The sequence below is a fragment of the Artemia franciscana genome, chromosome 21, assembly GCF_032884065.1.
Source record: "Artemia franciscana chromosome 21, ASM3288406v1, whole genome shotgun sequence".
In the NCBI taxonomy this organism is placed as follows: Eukaryota; Metazoa; Arthropoda; class Branchiopoda; order Anostraca; family Artemiidae; genus Artemia; species Artemia franciscana.
The window spans coordinates 19,549,450-19,566,816 of NC_088883.1; the positions used below are offsets into that span (position 1 = coordinate 19,549,450).

The following is a 17,367-nucleotide window of genomic DNA, read 5'->3' on the forward strand; positions in this document are numbered from 1 at the left end:
CAAGTAGCCAACCTCAAATCACTGGGGGATCCCTCATAGCAAGGAATGTAAGCTATTCAATTTGCCCATTGTTTGTTTACAGTATTTATTATTGGGATAAAGAGCATGTTTGACCTTTGGTGTTCAAAAAGACTACGTGCATTCAAGTTAAGCTTTCATAAAATATTGAGGGGAGTATTGTATTAAATCAAAACGAGTTACGTGCATACAGGCTGTCAAAAGGGAGAAACTCGGGAATTACCGAGTATTAAGTTGAAACTTTAAGGGAATGATGAGGGAGATGATCAATTGACCAAGGGCATGTTGAGGGGAATTTTGAAATAACCAAAAGAAACTATGTGCATGTTCCTACTATTGCTGCTATTACAACTGATATGACTACTATTTCTACTGAGGTTAAGGCACATTAAGGTAAAACTGTCAGGAACCATTTAGAGTTTTAAAGTAAATCAAAACCCACTGAGTGCATTCAGGTTACCAAAAGGATGTAATAGTAATTTCTCAGGAACAGATTAGAATATCAAGTTGAAACTTTCAGGGCGTGTTGAGGGACATCGAACTGACCAAAAGGTAATCTGTGTTGATTTCTAGAACTACTACTGCTTCTACCTCTGCTACTATTACTATTATTTTAGGACTACTACTACTGAGGTTATGAGTAGGAAGTTTAATATTTCAGAGAATGTTTAAGGCCATATTGAACTAAACAAAAATATACACTGTACAAGCAGGTTGTCAATTTGTTCTTTTCTTAAATGAATTTAACATTATGATTAAGGATCTACGTTTCCTTCTCAGTCCTATCCTAAAAAACACAAGTTCGAAAAAATATTTAATGCAACATATTAAATAACAATAATATCTCACTTTTACACCAACAATATTAGGTAAAAATAGATTCCGACACCAGTACAGAATTAAGTGAATAAAATTTAGAATAAATCAACGGATCTATAAACCGACTCCTTTAAAAGAAACGATAAAAATATATGCATTGGATATACATGAACACAATAAAGGACGTGTCGTATAGTTCCTGAACTATCAAAAATAGCTAAGAAAAAGCTTGTGCAGAAAAATCATAACAGTAGAAAAAGCGTTTAGCAACACTGTACTATTTTGCCAAATGGTGTTTATTTCACTTTTTGAGGAAAAAAGTTTGAAAACGACACATATTTTTATAGTTGGCAATATCCACGGTGCTGCAATTATAGGAGGGGAAGAGACCAGCCTTTACTGGGACAAATATAATTGGAGGTACCTTATAGGTTTTATCTCTGCCCAAGCCTCTGTCCAGGTGGGGGTTTTCAGGGTTCAACGTAACAAAAATGCACAAGGACCACTTTTTAATGTGTTTTTCGTCTTTAACCCCTACCCCAAACAAAAATCTCGGATCTACAAAAAAGCCTTTAGTCTACTTGAGTCTGGGGATGTCGTGTATCTGTGGCTCTCACAGCTAAATAAACTCCCTCATAAGAGCTTAATGTCATGTGAGGGAAAAAAGACACCTGGTCGTGCAATATGCGCTAGTAATCTACATGACCTGGCATTATATATACCAAATTGAAACCATAATTTTCAGCTACACTTGTATTTTTGGCTTCTTATTTAAATTCTAGAGAAATAATTTCCGCGAAGCACTTTGTTTCCACTATAGATTACTGTAAAATTTGCAAAAATGGACAGAACACTTTTAAATAAAATACTGCTTAGCTGGTTTCAATATTATTTCCATATCATAGAAAAAAGGTGTATATTGGGTAGTGAATCATTAGCCAACATTAAAAGTTAAGTCTTTCACAATAGCATTTAAAAACAAATTTTCTTGGTAATTATTGCTATGAAAACCTAGATTTTTCTTGGAGAAAATATTGTATCATACCCATCAGAGATTTGCTCAGGAATGAGGCAAGCCGCTCCCTGCCCGATATATAACGAACGAATTTTCCCAATTTTCATAGAAATTGACAGTTTTACGTTATTTTGATCAATTAAAATTACGCATACATTGTGCATGCTGCCGTCTCTTGGACGAAAATTGTATGTGCATACTAGGTCGATACCCATAGCTACAAAAAAGGCATATAGCCCAGATTTTACAAACGTTCAATGTTACTTTTCATTTTTAATTGGGTACAAATTGGTTTTGTAAACATAAATGTCTGAATCATTACTATGGTAGGTGCCTCTAATATTTTTTCTTCTTCGTACACGCTTGTGGCAATTTTTGTCCAAGAATACTTTTTCTATTCCTTCGGCCGATACGCACTAGGTTCATGAGCTACTCTTTGAAGCAATAAAAACTTAGCTCGACGCGATAAGTGGTATGCATGTTAATGGTGCTACCTAAAGAGTGTGAGTTACTTACAAGAGTGGGAACTGGTGCTAGTATCGGCAAAAAAACATCAATGCCATCTAGCGTTTGGCAACATTTGACGTTTTTTTCAGTGTTTCGATAAGAATAACTAAGTTATGTATTTGATATAACCAAGGTAACCAAGGTTTGGTGATAAACAAGTGTCTGATCTCAGTTTCTGACAGAAGAACGATTGCTAATCTTGAAAAAATGTCAAATGTCGCCAAACGCTAGATGGCCCTGATTTTTTTTTTTTTTTACTGGCACTAGCGCCCAGGTTCCACTCTTATAAGTTAACTTTTGGTGCTACTTAAAAAAAAGAAAAAAAAGTAACTTCAGGAAAAAAAACAACTAAACGCTAAGCGATTTGTACTAATAACGAGCTAAATCAACTTGAAATTGAAATTATGCAGTTGAAAATAAAGACAGCATAATTTTCCAACAAAATAAGCGAAATCTCAAACCAAAAAGTAAGAACACTACGAAACAAGCACTCATTCGTTTACATTAAAATTGCTTCAAAGTTCACCGTTTAAAACTTTATTGGTAGCTATTAAATCAAACTCAGAAATTCAATGTGACAAATATGTTGAATTCTGGAATCAGCGAAATGAAGAAACAACTGCATTACCGAACTTTAAAACAGTAGTTTTTGTTCCTTCAGTTCAATCACAATTTTTTTTTTTTTGGCAATGCACCAGGTAATTTTTGACACTGCAAGCGTGGAAAGAGGGGGAAGCTCAAATTTCAAAACTGATTTAGAAACTAAATAATTATGAAATTCTCTCACTGTTGTTTTTCTACCCCAAAGAAGTTTTTTGTCTGAAGTCACATTCAAAAAACATATGAAAACTCAAACAGAAAACAGGGCCATAGCATTATATGGCATGGGATAGGAGATAGTCAAGAACCAGTGTAGCAAGCCAAGCTCTCTCTACCCCCACCCTCAAACTCCTGGGTATTCAAAACACATAATTCCAAAAGCAACCAATAAAATTTGTTTTTAGCTATGATCAATTAAGAAAAGGAAAGTATTATTTGAGTGAAGAGGTTTTAGTTAAGTATCTGTTAAGAAAGGATTTTTTTTTATTTAATTTAGCAGCATATGGTGTACATATCGGCAATATATACGTTGCAATTGCTTTCTTTATGGACAATAAATAAATCCCATGTAATATTTGCAACTGATCCATATAAAACTAAAGAAAATCTATTTGAAAGCTTCTTAAGGTTAGAGGATTGAGAAGTAACAACCTCACATCTTTTTGTATTTCTAATTGTTAGTTCTTTAATTCAGAGTATGTTAGTACGTTAGCATTCAAATTTATAATCATAATCTGGAATCGACAACGATTGGCAAGTAACTGATAACATTTAACAACCATGAAAGTATAAAGACAAAAAGTTTTAAGTCTTAAGTCTTTTAAGTCTTAAGTTGTTTTAAGTCTTAGAAATGCCACAAAAAATATATGGATCATTCAACGAAAAAAGAGTAAATAAAACAACATGGTAAGAACTAACGCTGAACAAATAAATTGAATAGCATGAATAAAAAAAGGTTTTAAAACGAGGATAGAGGCACAAAATAAATACATTACGTGGCAATACCTTAAAACATTACGGGGGGGGGGTCAATCTTAGCAGAGGGAGTTTCTTTTGCTCTCACTCCCAGCGTACCGATTAAATGCAAAAAATGTAAAATCATGATAACTTAAGCACGCACACAAAATATCTAAACAAAAAATCCGTAAGGATTATGCCTCAGAGTGTAATTCAGCGTTTAACATCCTGACGCCAGAAATATACACAGGAATTTGGTTTGATGGGCTCCGAAGATATAAATATAGGAAATTTAATGTGTACGAGCACCCCTCACCCTGTGTACGAGTCGAGTGAACAAATATATGTATTATATTTAATATGATTATGAAAACAGAAATTCTACAGCCACAACAAATACATTTGCGAAAACTACTGTAGTACAGACAATTCTTCCATGGACCAGGTAAAAAAGGGATATATACAAATGGTGAATGAATAAAAAACAAATGTAAGCTCTTTTCCAGTAGGATTATAACCTTTAGAGGCATGTACAAGGAGGCACGTACACAAGGGGAGGGGGTCTTCAGATATTACCCCCCCCTCCTCTCCCCACTAAAATCACAGGATTTTGAATAGTTTCTCTGATCTTTTGCATTATTTTTTAAATGTTTTGCCTATTTTGATTCTGTTTTTAGCTTTCCTGCAAAACTATGAAGACGCCAGATAAGCACTTTAGTTAGGAGCCCGTGATATTACTTCTCAAACAAGCGCTTTGCATACTTCCATCATGAGTGACAAACCAGCATATGAACAACGTGTACCCTGAATGTATGTTTGCATTAAAAATTATTTGTCTCCATATCGCGGTCGTAACTTTTTCTATTGGCCACAAGTATGGGTATTGTACCCAGACACCAATATTTACTTTATCGACTTAAGTGTTACAGAAACTGTTATTTTCAGATATTCTCTAGATTTTAATATTAATATTAATTATTAATTAATATATATATATTAATTAATAATATATATTATTAATTAATTAATATATTAATTAATATAATATTAATTATTAATATTAATATTAATTTTAATATTAATATTAATATTAATATTAATATTAGATTTTAATATTTGTTAGGAAAGCTGAAGTTATCTGCAATTTAGCAGTTTTTTAACCTTACCTTTGGTTCACGTTTATGGGATTTTTTTTAACGCAAAACGACTCAGGAATAGCGGATACAAGAAAATCGCAAAAAAAAAAAATTCACTAAGAAACGGCTTATTGCACCCATTGAAGCGAATTTTGAGATATTTAAAAGCATAGGAATTGGCTAAATCAAGTTCCAAAAGCCAAAAAAAATATTCAACGGACAAACCTGAATTAGCCTTGGCATGCCTCATGAATAATATAGTTCTTATCTTCTGAGCTGATTTCCCTGGAAATACCCATTTTATACCCTGCAATTTAGCAGTTTTTTAACCTTACCTTTGGTTCACGTTTATGGGATTTTTTTAACGCAAAACGGCTCAGGGATAGCGGATACAAGAAAATCGCAAAAAAAAATTCACTAAGAAACGGCTTATTGCACCCATTGAAGCGAATTTTGAGATATTTAAAAGCATAGGAATTGGCTAAATCAAGTTCCAAAAGCCAAAAAAAATATTCAACGGACAAACCTGAATTAGCCTTGGCATGCCTCATGAATAATATAGTTCTTATCTTCTGTGCTGATTTCCCTGGAAATACCCCCCAAGGCCTCAAGTATTAAATCTTTTTTTAAAGAAATACGACCCTCATGTTGTTTGTCAAAAATCAATGGAAAACTTATGATAAACATGATTAGTTTCTCAGTTACTTGCAATTTACGGTTTTACAAAACTTTCAATTCAGGATAACGGATGCAATTTTCAACGACTCATTAGAAATATTTCAACACAGTCGTTGAACTTTATGACGCATAAACTTGCACCAAAAAACGGAGGAAATTTCGCAAATCACACAAAAACGGTTGTTTCGCGCGAAATCACACAAATGGGTTAAGTTTTAGAAAATGTCACTTTTAGAACACGAATATGCTCTCTTAAGTGGATTTAACTTCTAGATCTCTACAAAAACTCGACATAATGTTAAATTATATCAAAATTCAGAAATAAAGGTTGAGTTTCACGTCATGCTGATCTCCAACCGATTGAAGGAGGTTTCTCTGAAATTGAGCTTAAATTACTAACATTATTTTAAATTTAATGGAAACATGATTAATTGAGTGTCGGGACTTGTCACCTGTCGCATATTCCTTAGCTTACCCAAATAGATTTCAACAATTCCCGGAAGCATTCGAAAATCAATCACAATACGCCTCACAATAAAGGAAAAAATCACAATAAATCGGTAATGATTAAGACAGAGAAGGCAAAAATACAAACATTTTACATCTATAAAAACGATTTTATTTAGTTTTTTCTTTATTTAGGTTCTACCATTCGAAGGGCCTTGAGATATTGAATATTTTGAACCTTTCAGTCATATTTTGCACAAATTGTCACATAGGCAAGTTTTGTAAGCGACAACCACGATATATTTCGAAGTTAACTTAGAACAGCTTTAATTCAACTTTAATACTTAAACTTCTGAACTTCAACACTTAAAAACAAAGTATAACAACAGTTTAAAAACAAACAATAATGGGTTTCAGATACAAAAAGTTTTTCTTTTCACCACAAATATGTTTCAATCCTTCCATATGACAATGATTATATAGAGACAACAATAACAGCTATACATATACGTAAAAAAAAACACTTAAAATTTGCTACCGAACGCATCTACCCAATTGCAATTTAAAACAAATTAAAATCCTTAAAAAAAATATTAAAAAAAGCGAAATAAACTTAAAACATCACGAATCCATAACAGGAGCCTCCAAGACCTCCATTAAAAACTGATCAATATTAGTTTGGGAAGACATATGGAAGAAAAAAAGGTAATCTAAACACTTCAGACCAACAGATCTGAGTGAGGGTAATCGAATAAGAAGTTTTGCAAATCGGCCAGGTTCTTCTGGGTGCGAGTTTCGACAGTACTCCTCCAGAGCTATGTAAATCTGCTCTCGAACTCTTTCCACCTTTTCAACAGCTTTTAGTCCTTTGGTATCTACAAGATGATAAATTACTCTTAAAAAAATTAAAACCAAAATTATTTTTTAAATGGCTTCAAAAATTACCCACTGTCACTTTAAAAAAACGAATATTTGCAACATCTTTTTCATTGCTATGAGAAATGGACAAACAACAATTTTCTAGTTTCAGTACAGACAGTGGTAGTAGATTTCTGATTAAAATTCACCAAATTCCAGTTCCAAAATTAATTTGTAGAAGGGTGCAGGAAAAAAAACAAAATGAATAATATAAATACTTTAAAAGGGATAAGAATATGCTTGGATTAAGGGAAAATTCATTGTTTGATTTTTTTTTACGATTGAAGTGTTTTTATAGGATATAGCCAAAGTTATTAACCTTCAGTTATTGTGAGTTGCGACATCTTTGTCAATCCTAGTGACTAGACCCAACTACCAGTATTCTAGTGCATTTTCCAACGATTAACCTATGTTTGGATGAAGACTAAAAACAACGGAGACTAAAATGCATCGCGATATGTTTTATTCATCTTTCGGGGATGTTTCTTCCCTACATAGGCGTCTGTATAAACCACAAAAGAAGTCTACGGGATCTAAAGCCGTATCCAGGGGGTTTGGGTTCAGACATTACCCCCCCCTCCCCTGAAATGTTTGTCCGATTCGCCAAAGTATGACAAAAAAGCATTTAAACAAGTTTTTGATGTGTTTAAGTTTTTCTTTTGTAAACTCCAGAACCCTGAAAAAAACCCTCCCCGAAAAAAAAAATCCTGGAAACGCCCTTGATAAGGCCACAATCTCATATACGTCATTAACCTGATTAAATAAAAAAAAACAAGTTTTTTTTTAACTGAAAGTAAGGAGCAACATTAAAACTTAAAAGGAACAGAAATTATTCCTTATATGATAGGGGCTGTCCCCTTCTCAATGCCCCGCTCTTAGCTAAAGTTTTTTATGGTTTTAAAAAGTAGAGTTGTGAGAAAGAGTCAAACTTTAGCATAAAGAGCGGGGCGTTGAGGAGAAGATGGTCTCTTTCATATACGGAATAATTTCTGTTCGTTTTAACTTTCAATGTCTCTGATACGCTGAATCTGATGGTGTGATTTTCGTTAAGATTCTATGAATTTTAGAGGATATTTCTCGCTTTTTTCGAAATAAGGCTAATTTTCTCAGGCTCATAACTTTTGATGGGTAAGACTAAATTTGATGAACATAAAAAACGTAAAAATCTGATTCATTTGATGCATATATTGATATCAAAAATTCCATTTTTTAGTTTCGGTTTCTATTGAGCCGGCTCACTCCTTATTTCAGTTCATTACCACGAACTGTTTGATTCCGTATATGAAAGGGTTGTTCCCTCCTCAACGCCCCGCTCTTTACGTTAAAGCTTTTTTATTGTTTTAAATAGTAGAGTTGTGAGAAAGAATCAAACTTTAGCGCAAAGACTGGGGCGTTGAGGAGGGAACAGCCCCTTTCAGATACGGAATAACTTCAGTTCGTTTTAAGGTTAAATGTTGCTCCGTCCTTCAGTTAAAAAAATTTGTGGTTTTTTTTCTGACGTTTTTGAATTAATGCATTTTTGATTTTGGCTCACGGCATGTGAAGAAATAAAACAAAATTTGCACGTTAATTTTTTTTTTGGGCCAAATGGCTTTCTCATAGTATTAATCGGACAATTTTGAAAAAAAGGGGTTGGGGAGGAGGCCTAGTTGCCCTCCATTTTTTGGTTACTTAAAAAGACAACTAGAACTTTTTTTTTACGAACTTTTTTATTAGTAATAAATATACGTAACTTACGTAACGAACTTTTATATTTGTATATTTTTATTACGTATATGAGGGGGTTCGCCCCCTCGTCAATATCTCGCTCTTTACGCTAAAGCTTGAATTTTGTCCCAGTTCTTTAAGAATGACCCCTGAATCACAAAGGCCGTAGAATAAACAGTTGAAATTACTAAAAATACTTTAGCGTAAAGAGCGAGGTATTGAGGAGGAGACAAAACCCCTATTATATGTAATAATTTCTGTTCGTTTTAGTTTTAATGCTGCTCCATACTTCCATTTGAAAGATTTTTTTTCCATTTTTTTGTTCAAATAATGCTAGAAAATCCTGCGCCCCCTTCATGAAAATTCTTTTCCTCGTGATAAATTCCACCATGGAAAGATCATCCCACGTAGCCCCATCCCCCCCCACTGCAAATAAGTTCCCCTGAAAACGTCTTCACACTTCCCAATAACCATTACTATATGTAAACAATGGTCAAAGTTGAAACTTGCAGCAACCCACTGTCTCCCTGGAGACTGTGGGGGATTAAGTCGTCCCCAAAGACATAGTTATTAGGTTTTTCGACTACGCTGAATAAAATGGCTATCTGGTGATAAATTCTGATCCAGTGACCTTGGGAAAAAATGAACGTAGAAGGGGGCCTAGGTGCCCTCCAATCTTTTGGTCACTTAAAAAGGGCACTAGACCTTTTGATTTCCATTAGAATTAGCCCTCTCGCGACATTCTAGGACTACTGGGTCAATACGATCACCCCTGGAAAAAAAAACAAGAAAATAGATAAACACGCATCCCGGGATCTGTCTTCTGGCAAAAAAAAAATAATTCTACATTTTCGTAAAAAGCAAATTTTCTATAAAAAAAAGGGTGGGGGGGGGAGGCTTAGTTACCCTTCAATTTTTTGGGTCACTCAAAAGAGAAATATAAATTTTAATTTCCTCTCGAGTGAGCCCTCTCGCGACATTCTAGGACCACTGGGTCGATACGATCACCCATGAAAAAAAACAACAAATAAACACGCACCCATAATTTTTCTTCTGGCAAAAAATACAAAATTTCACCTTTTTACTAGATAGGAGTTTGAAACTTCTAAAGTAAGGTTCTTTGATACGGTGAATCTGATGGTGTGATTTTCGTTAAGATTCTATGACTCTAAGGGGGTTTCCTCGTATTTTCTAAAATAAGGCAAATTTTCTCTGGTTCTTAACTTTTGATACGTAAGACTAAGCTTGATGAAACTTATATATTTAAATTCAACCTAAAAGTATGATTTTTTTATATAGCTATTGGTATCAAAATTCCGTTTTTTAAAGTTCCAGTTACTGTTGAGCCGGGTCGCTCCTTACTGCAGTTGGTTACCACGAACTGTTTGATAGTCAGAAATTTTATAGACCAATTTATTACAAAATAACTATTTGTATCTACTTCAGTTAATAGTAAGTATATTTCATGTTTCTGGGGATTCCCAAGCCTTGTGATGTTTTCTTGATACTTTAGCTAAGCACTCAATAAACCCAGTATTGTACTGTAATGGGGGGGGGGGCTTCAATCTCCTTGCAATTGAGTTCCTCATATGACCCTTTAAAGCAAATAGCCTGTGATCTACTACCTTATGTTATTGGTTTTGTGTGAGGCACTTCTGGATCCCAGCAATAAATGCTGTTCCAGGATGAAACTCTTGAGCTAATAGGGGATGACCAAAGGTGATATTGCCCCATACATATCTAGAAATTTTCATTATTCAATAAGAACGGTATTCCTTTAATTTAAGCAGTAAATTCAGTTCATGTGATTCTATATACTCTTTCCTGGAAGGAGTGCGAAGGCTAATGGAAAGCGAATCTATCTTTCAAATCCAGACGGCCCGAGCCAAGTTCGCCTTATACTAAGGATGCAGATTCGCTTTCCAAGACCAAAGCACCAAGGACCAATAGCATGATTTTTTTCATGTAGGCGAACTGCAAATTGCACATCGAGTACAAAAATTAGAAAGCTACATATTACTACTGCTACTAACAACTCACCACAGCAGAAAAAAGTCTGAGGCCAACACAGCTCCAAACACTCCTCCATCTTCATTCAAAGCCTCCCTCTTTACGCCCTCCCAAGAAGTTCCGTTTCCCTTAAATCTTTCCTTATGACACCCTCCCATACCCTTCGGGGACAACCTGTCTCTGATATTATACCCGAAGAACAGCCCAGAAAAATGTCTAATGCCGGCATACCTACCTGGATTCATCAAAACAATGGCTCTGAGGCATCCCAGCTCGACAAGATCAAGCCTCATTTCTCTGAACTTGGCTACAAGTTCACCAAGTATTCTTTCATAAATATTTTCGAAGCCAACTGAGTGTGCAGATCTCCTGTCAATAACAAGACCTGTGGCCAGAACGATTCCATCATTTAAAACAACAGATCGGTAAGATATTCCTGCTATTAATAGCTCATTCCAGCCTAAAAATAACACATTTATTATATCGTATGTTTTCAATACTAAAGCACATCAAATGTGAATATTCAGCTTAGATGTTTGCAAAGAAAAACAAAAATAAAAAGAGGACCTTTTTTGTTGCGCAAAGAAAAACAAACTAAAAAGCGGAAATACTTCAGGAGTAAGGGGCTAAATGATAGAAGAGCTAAATGCTCCACGCATGCCACTTTTAATTACAAAAATCGTAATTTCACATCTTTTTTACATAAAAACAACATTGTCAGGCTAAAATTATCAATTGCTTGAATGAAAAATACACAAATGTAGAAATTATCTAGAGGGTCAACACTGCATTTTTTCGTTATTTCAAATTAATATTTCCTTTCCCTTTTTTCTTGCCATGCGCATGGCAAATTTTTGAAAGGGAATTCTTAAAGGCAGTTGTCCAGAAAGTGTTTAAAAGATGCCCGTTAATACTTCATCGCCTGGAATCAAATTTTGGCAGCATGAAATTTCAAAGACATATGGTCCGTGAATTTCACAAAAATGATTGCTAAGCAATACAAGATATAATTGCTTAATGCCCGTAACTCTCAGCCAATCACTAATCTTCAGCTCTGAAAACTATCGTGTGTAGTTTTAAAATAGATTCTACAGGCTAAGTGAGCATTTTCATTATTCTACTGTCAGTTGGTTTCATTGAATGTGAAAATTTTTAACGTAGTTTTTGTAAGTCTATTCTGTGGTGCCCCACTGCTAGAGGATCAAGTTGAATCTTTTAGAAAGAATTCATTGTTTTTTCTTTCAGGAGAGAAGGAAAGAAAATCAAATTTTGAGTCTGTGGAAAGGACGCAAAATATTTTTTTCATGTCCTCATAAATGGGTACACAAAACGGTTATATTTTCTTTTCTTTCCGAGAGGCTTATTTTATTACTTAAAATTATAACTTAATTATTACAGTATCATTTATATTTTATATTATTATTACATAATATAAAAATACAGTTATTTATTTTTATTACTGGCTCTTTGGCTTGAATATTTAGACAAAATAATCCTTCAAAGGTTGCAGTAATCATTTAAGAAGAATAGATTTTTCGAAAAATTGTTTATAAAAGAAGGCAAATAATAATGGGTTTATTTATTTTTAACTAGCTGGTATAGATCGGTCTGAATTCAGTAGAATGGCATTGATTTTTTTCAAACATTTAAAATAAAAATAAATGATAAAAGGGGAAATTCACATAACTTGAGGTAGCCACGGAAACAGAATGCAACTGCAATATTACTTCAGAATTTCTCACTTTCTCAATACCAGCCAGTCATAGGGGTTGAATATGTTTGTCCATACAATTGTCTAAACTGCTATATATACCACTGAAGATTTTTACATGATTTTGGTTTCATTGAATGTGAAAATTTTTAACGTTGTTTTTGTAAGTCTATTCTGCGCTGTCTCACTGCTAGAGGATCAAGTTGAATCTTCCAGAAAGAATTAGCGGTTTTCCAGTCTTACTTAGCACAGTCGCTTGTTCCTGATAGTTTCCTTTGTAGCCGTCTATTCAAAAGCGAGGCAAGGACCACACGTCATTTGTAAATTATCGTCCCATTACAGTATCGTGTTTTTTAAGTAAGTTGTTTGAACATTTACTACCAGAAATTGAGTCGAATTGTGATTTTACGCCTTTTCAGTTTGGTTTTCGGAAAAGTTTCGGTTGCTCCCATGCACATCATGTTTTAAGCCGCCTCAGGAAAGATGCTGTAAAAACTAAAATGTCTATACTGCCTTACTGTTGACATTTCTGGGGCTTTCGACAATATTGGGCACTCTCAGGCTCTATTTACCCTTGCCTCTTCTGGTGTTAATCCTTCTGTTTGTTGTCTTCTTGGCATTTAAAGTCTGAAATTCAAGTTTCCTGGAATGGCCGAATATCTGACCCAGTAAAAATTAATAAGGAAGTTCGGCAAGGTGCCGTGTTGTCTCCTACTATATTTAAATGTGTGCTTGCATCGTGCCTGCGCCCCCTTAAAAGTTCTGTTTTTTATAGTAATATTGGTTTGTCTTCTGTTGCATATGCAGACAACATTCTACTTGTTATCCGGACTCACCGTGGATTGCTAAGATTGGACCGTCAGTTAATGCGTCTAAATGCGAGTTTATTTGTTTTAAATAATATGAAAAAAACTTCGTTTTCTTAAAGAGTTAAAGAGGCTGCGTCCCAAAGTCGAACCTTAAAACGTACAGGAATTAGAAGAGGCAGTTGGGGGGCTGCCGCCCCCCAAACCACCAGCTTTTAAAGACTCTTTTGGACAGGTTTTTTTTGTGGGGGGACTTCATTGTTACTAATTACTAGTTTCGGCGCAATGGTTCTCCTGTCCTCTTGTGTTTAACATTTTTCGAAGTTATTCCATTATTCATTCATTTCAATTTTTTGTTAATTAAAAGATGGCCTTTCCGAAGCCAAGAGCGGGGGGTTAGCAAAAAAACAAAAAACCTGTACAAAAGAGTCTTCAAAAGCTGGGGGTTTGGGGGGCGGCAGCCCCCCAACTGCCTCTTCTAATTCCTGTATGTTTTAAGGTTCGACTTTGGGACGCAGCCTCTTTAACTCTTTAAGAAAACGAAGTTTTTTTCATATTATTTCTGTACGTTTTTCTACAATCCATGGTAGATGTAATTTAATAATTCCTGTACTCCTCGTACAGGAGTACTCCTCGTACAGGAATTAGGAGAGGAACCCCCCCCGCTTTTAAATCATTGTATAAAATAGAAAAAAAAATAGATAGAATGACCGAAATGTTTCTTTTGCTCATAAGAAGCTAATATTCTGTTATCTCTCAAATGATAAGCTGTCCAGGTGTTATCAAAATTTTTTTGATGTTGTGAAAAAAAGCCGCCCGTAAGGGACTTGAGCCCTTAACCCGAGGATTAAAAGTCTCACGCTCTAGCAACTGAGCTAATAACTTGCATTTGTATGAATATAACTTCTCAATAGCTTTTAAAAATTTCAAATTAACATGGGCTCTTATGGAGAGAAATACGTTAATTAAATAGCTAATGGGTGGTTTCTGGAAAACAGGGAAGGAGTTATCGGATCAAGCTGAAATTTCGCGGATAAGCTCCTGGGCCGTAGGGGACCTTAACTTGTGAATTTCAGCCCGATCGGACAACGTTAAAAGGGGTGGGGGGGGGGGGGGGGGGTTGGAGGGTCGAAACTTTCGGGGGGTTAAGATTTTCCTACGAAACTTTCATGGGCACTTACTCGGAGAATTCCGCATCGAATGAGTCTTCGTACACCCAGATCCGATGTCGGATGTGACCTGTAGGCGTCTAGGAAAAAAAAGTAAATGAATTTTAAGTGGCTATGCGTGGTTTCTGGAAAACAGGGAAGGAGTTATCGGATCAAGCTGAAATTTCGCGGATAAGCTCCTGGGCCCTAGGGGACCTTAACCTGTGAATTTCAGCCCGATCGGACAACGTTAAAGGGGGGCTTGGGTTGACAGGTCGAAACTTTCGGCCAGATTTTCCCCATGAAGAAAAAGTTGGAGGGGGATGAAATTTTGCAGGTTTCTTAGTTGGAGCTCGGGCTACGAAATGCATCCCTCCCCATCCGTCTGCGACCACTGGAACCGAAGATCGCTTAACATTGTCGTGTGTCGCCTCTTTATAGAGGCACGAGTGTGCCTCCTTGAAAAGCCCTTATGCAGTCGTTCCACTCGTTGCTGGGACTGCAGTTCTACCATGTTCTTCTTTAGTTAGTTTGCTTGGCCTGTGTTCCGGCCCAACACTTTACACTACCTGTTCATCCCTAGTGAATCAAGCCGTGAAAAACCTACGTGTCGCTTACGGGAAAATATCCCCAAACAAAAGCCGTTACAGCCGCAACGGTTTGTGCATGATTTATAATGCTTATTTTGCCCCTGCGCTTTTGTTTTTATCAGGTATGGCTCATTTGTTTCGTAAGAAAATTCCCATACTCTACGTGCGGCTTATTTCAGATATTCCTCCTCTGGCTTCCTAGATGGCGCCGAAACCAGAAGTCATTGCTCGATTTGGTTTAATCGATGTGCCTTCTCGGATTCAGTCTTTCAATGATGATTTATGTAAAAAGACTATTAATTTTATTCACGTTTATGACCCTCTGTAGCCTTTTTTCGATATTGATACTGGCTAATTAGTTCACGTTGTCTTTGTTAGTTTGAATTTTTTCATATTTATCGTTTTTGTTTATTTATAATACTCCGTACTTTGTGTTTTTTTATACTTTTACGGGTAATAAGTTCATTCATTCATTCATTTTTTTTCTTTCTTGCTTCCTTTCTCTTCTTTTCTTTTTTGGTTTTACTTTCAGAAAGAATTAGCTGTTTTTTTCTTTCAGGAGAGAGGGAAAGAAATGACTGTGGAAATGACGCAATATATTTTTTTTTTCCTGTCCTCACAAAAGGGTATACAAAACGGTTACATTTTCCAATCTTTCCGACAGGCTTATTTTATTACTTAAAAATTACAACTTAATTATTACAGTATCATTATATTATTATTATATAACACATAGTTGGTGGGGGCGCTTCGTGCCCCCAAGCCCCCCCGCGCGCGTAAGTCGTTACGCGCCATATTAGTTACGTGCCATTGTAGTTGTGTCCCTGTGCCCCACCTGTGAATATAGATAGATATATATACATATATTTTTAACTACGTAAAACTTGCGAATATATAACATTCTTGGCTGTCCCATTGTCTGCGCATATAAATAGATTGTCAGGTTTACCGACTCTTGAACATACAACATATAATTGTCCATGGGAAAAACAATCTGTATTCAGATCTATACCTCATTATTCTAATGATTGCCCTTGAGCTTTGTTGATGGTGATTGCTAATCGAACATTCCTTGTGTCCCCGTCGTCATTTATATATCCCCCTGTGCCCCCCGTTGTTGTTGTTTCCCTGTGTCCCGGTGTCCCAGTCTGTAATTTCTCTTTGAGTGTCGCGGTCGTCATTTATATTCCCTGTGTCCCGGTCGTCATTTATGTTCCGGTGTCCCGGTCTGTAATTTCTCTTTGAGTGTCCTGGTCGTCATTTATATTCCCTGTGTCCCGTTCGTCATTTGTGTACCGGTGCTTTGTTGATGGTGATTGCTAATCGAACATTCCTTGTCTTCCGGTCGCTTTCTCTTTGAGTGTCCCGGTCGTCATTTATATTCCCTATGTCCCGGTGTCCCGGTCGTCATTTGTGTCCCGATGTCCCGGTCTGTAATTTCGTCAGTCGACAAAAATGACGTCAGTCGACACACAAACATGACGTCACTCGACACACACACACACACACACAGACAACTTATTTTTATATATATGTAGATAAAAATATCATTATCTATTTTTATGACAGGCTCTTTGGCTTGAATATTTAGACGAAAAGTTTCCAACGTCTTGTACAATTCCAAAGAGTTTTCCAAGAACAATAATGAAAAACACGTATATTTAGTAAAGATAACAAGATTTTATAATTAATTTTGTTTTCAGTCAAGGGGAATATTTAATTACATTAGTCCCAATTAAAAACCGGTTACAGTTGAAGCCAACACAGTGATCGTAGACATTCCAAAAACTCTAATTTGTAATTGACGCCGATGCTTCAAGAAGAAGAATAAAATGTTGGGTTTAGAATTCAACATGAAAAAGTTGAAATCATTCTAAAGAGAGAAATGTTCATGTTTGAAAAATCTTCCGAAGAGGGTAATTTTGCAAAAGAAACATAATAGACTTGGCTTTTGGCAAGCTTCATTAAAACATCAGTGAACAAACAGAAGTCCATACGAATAAACTGAACTCAGAATAGTTAATGAAAAAAACATCAAATACCAATCAATCACTGATTGACACTAGAAAAAAGAAACATTGTTAACTATTTTCTACTAAATTGCTAAGTATTGTCAATCAAAAGACCAGAACTCCAAACTCTAGAAGGAATTTAAAAAGATGACAAATTTTACTGAAAGAAAAGGTTTTGTGTTCACTCTACAAAAGGTAGTAATTTTCCAAACAAGAAATAGGCCAGTTAGTTTGTAATCTTGAAATTTGGGTTCTAACGATAGTACTTTCTTCTTGAAAAAGATGGTG

General features: G+C 35.5%; 1 protein-coding gene across 3 annotated transcripts in view; it reads right to left on the reverse strand.

Moving 5' to 3' along the window:
• Positions 1-819: 819 nt before the first annotated feature.
• Positions 820-17,367, reverse strand: part of LOC136040613 (retinoic acid receptor RXR-like) — a 59,374-nt gene continuing 42,826 nt past the window's right edge. For all 3 annotated transcript variants that reach the window (XM_065724890.1, XM_065724889.1, XM_065724891.1), the window contains 2 exons: positions 11,048-11,272; positions 820-7,052 (listed from right to left, as the gene is read on the reverse strand). In XM_065724890.1, the coding sequence (XP_065580962.1) occupies positions 6,799-7,052; positions 11,048-11,272 (479 nt within the window). In that variant the 3' untranslated portion in view covers positions 820-6,798. The remainder of the gene's footprint in view (positions 7,053-11,047; positions 11,273-17,367) is intronic.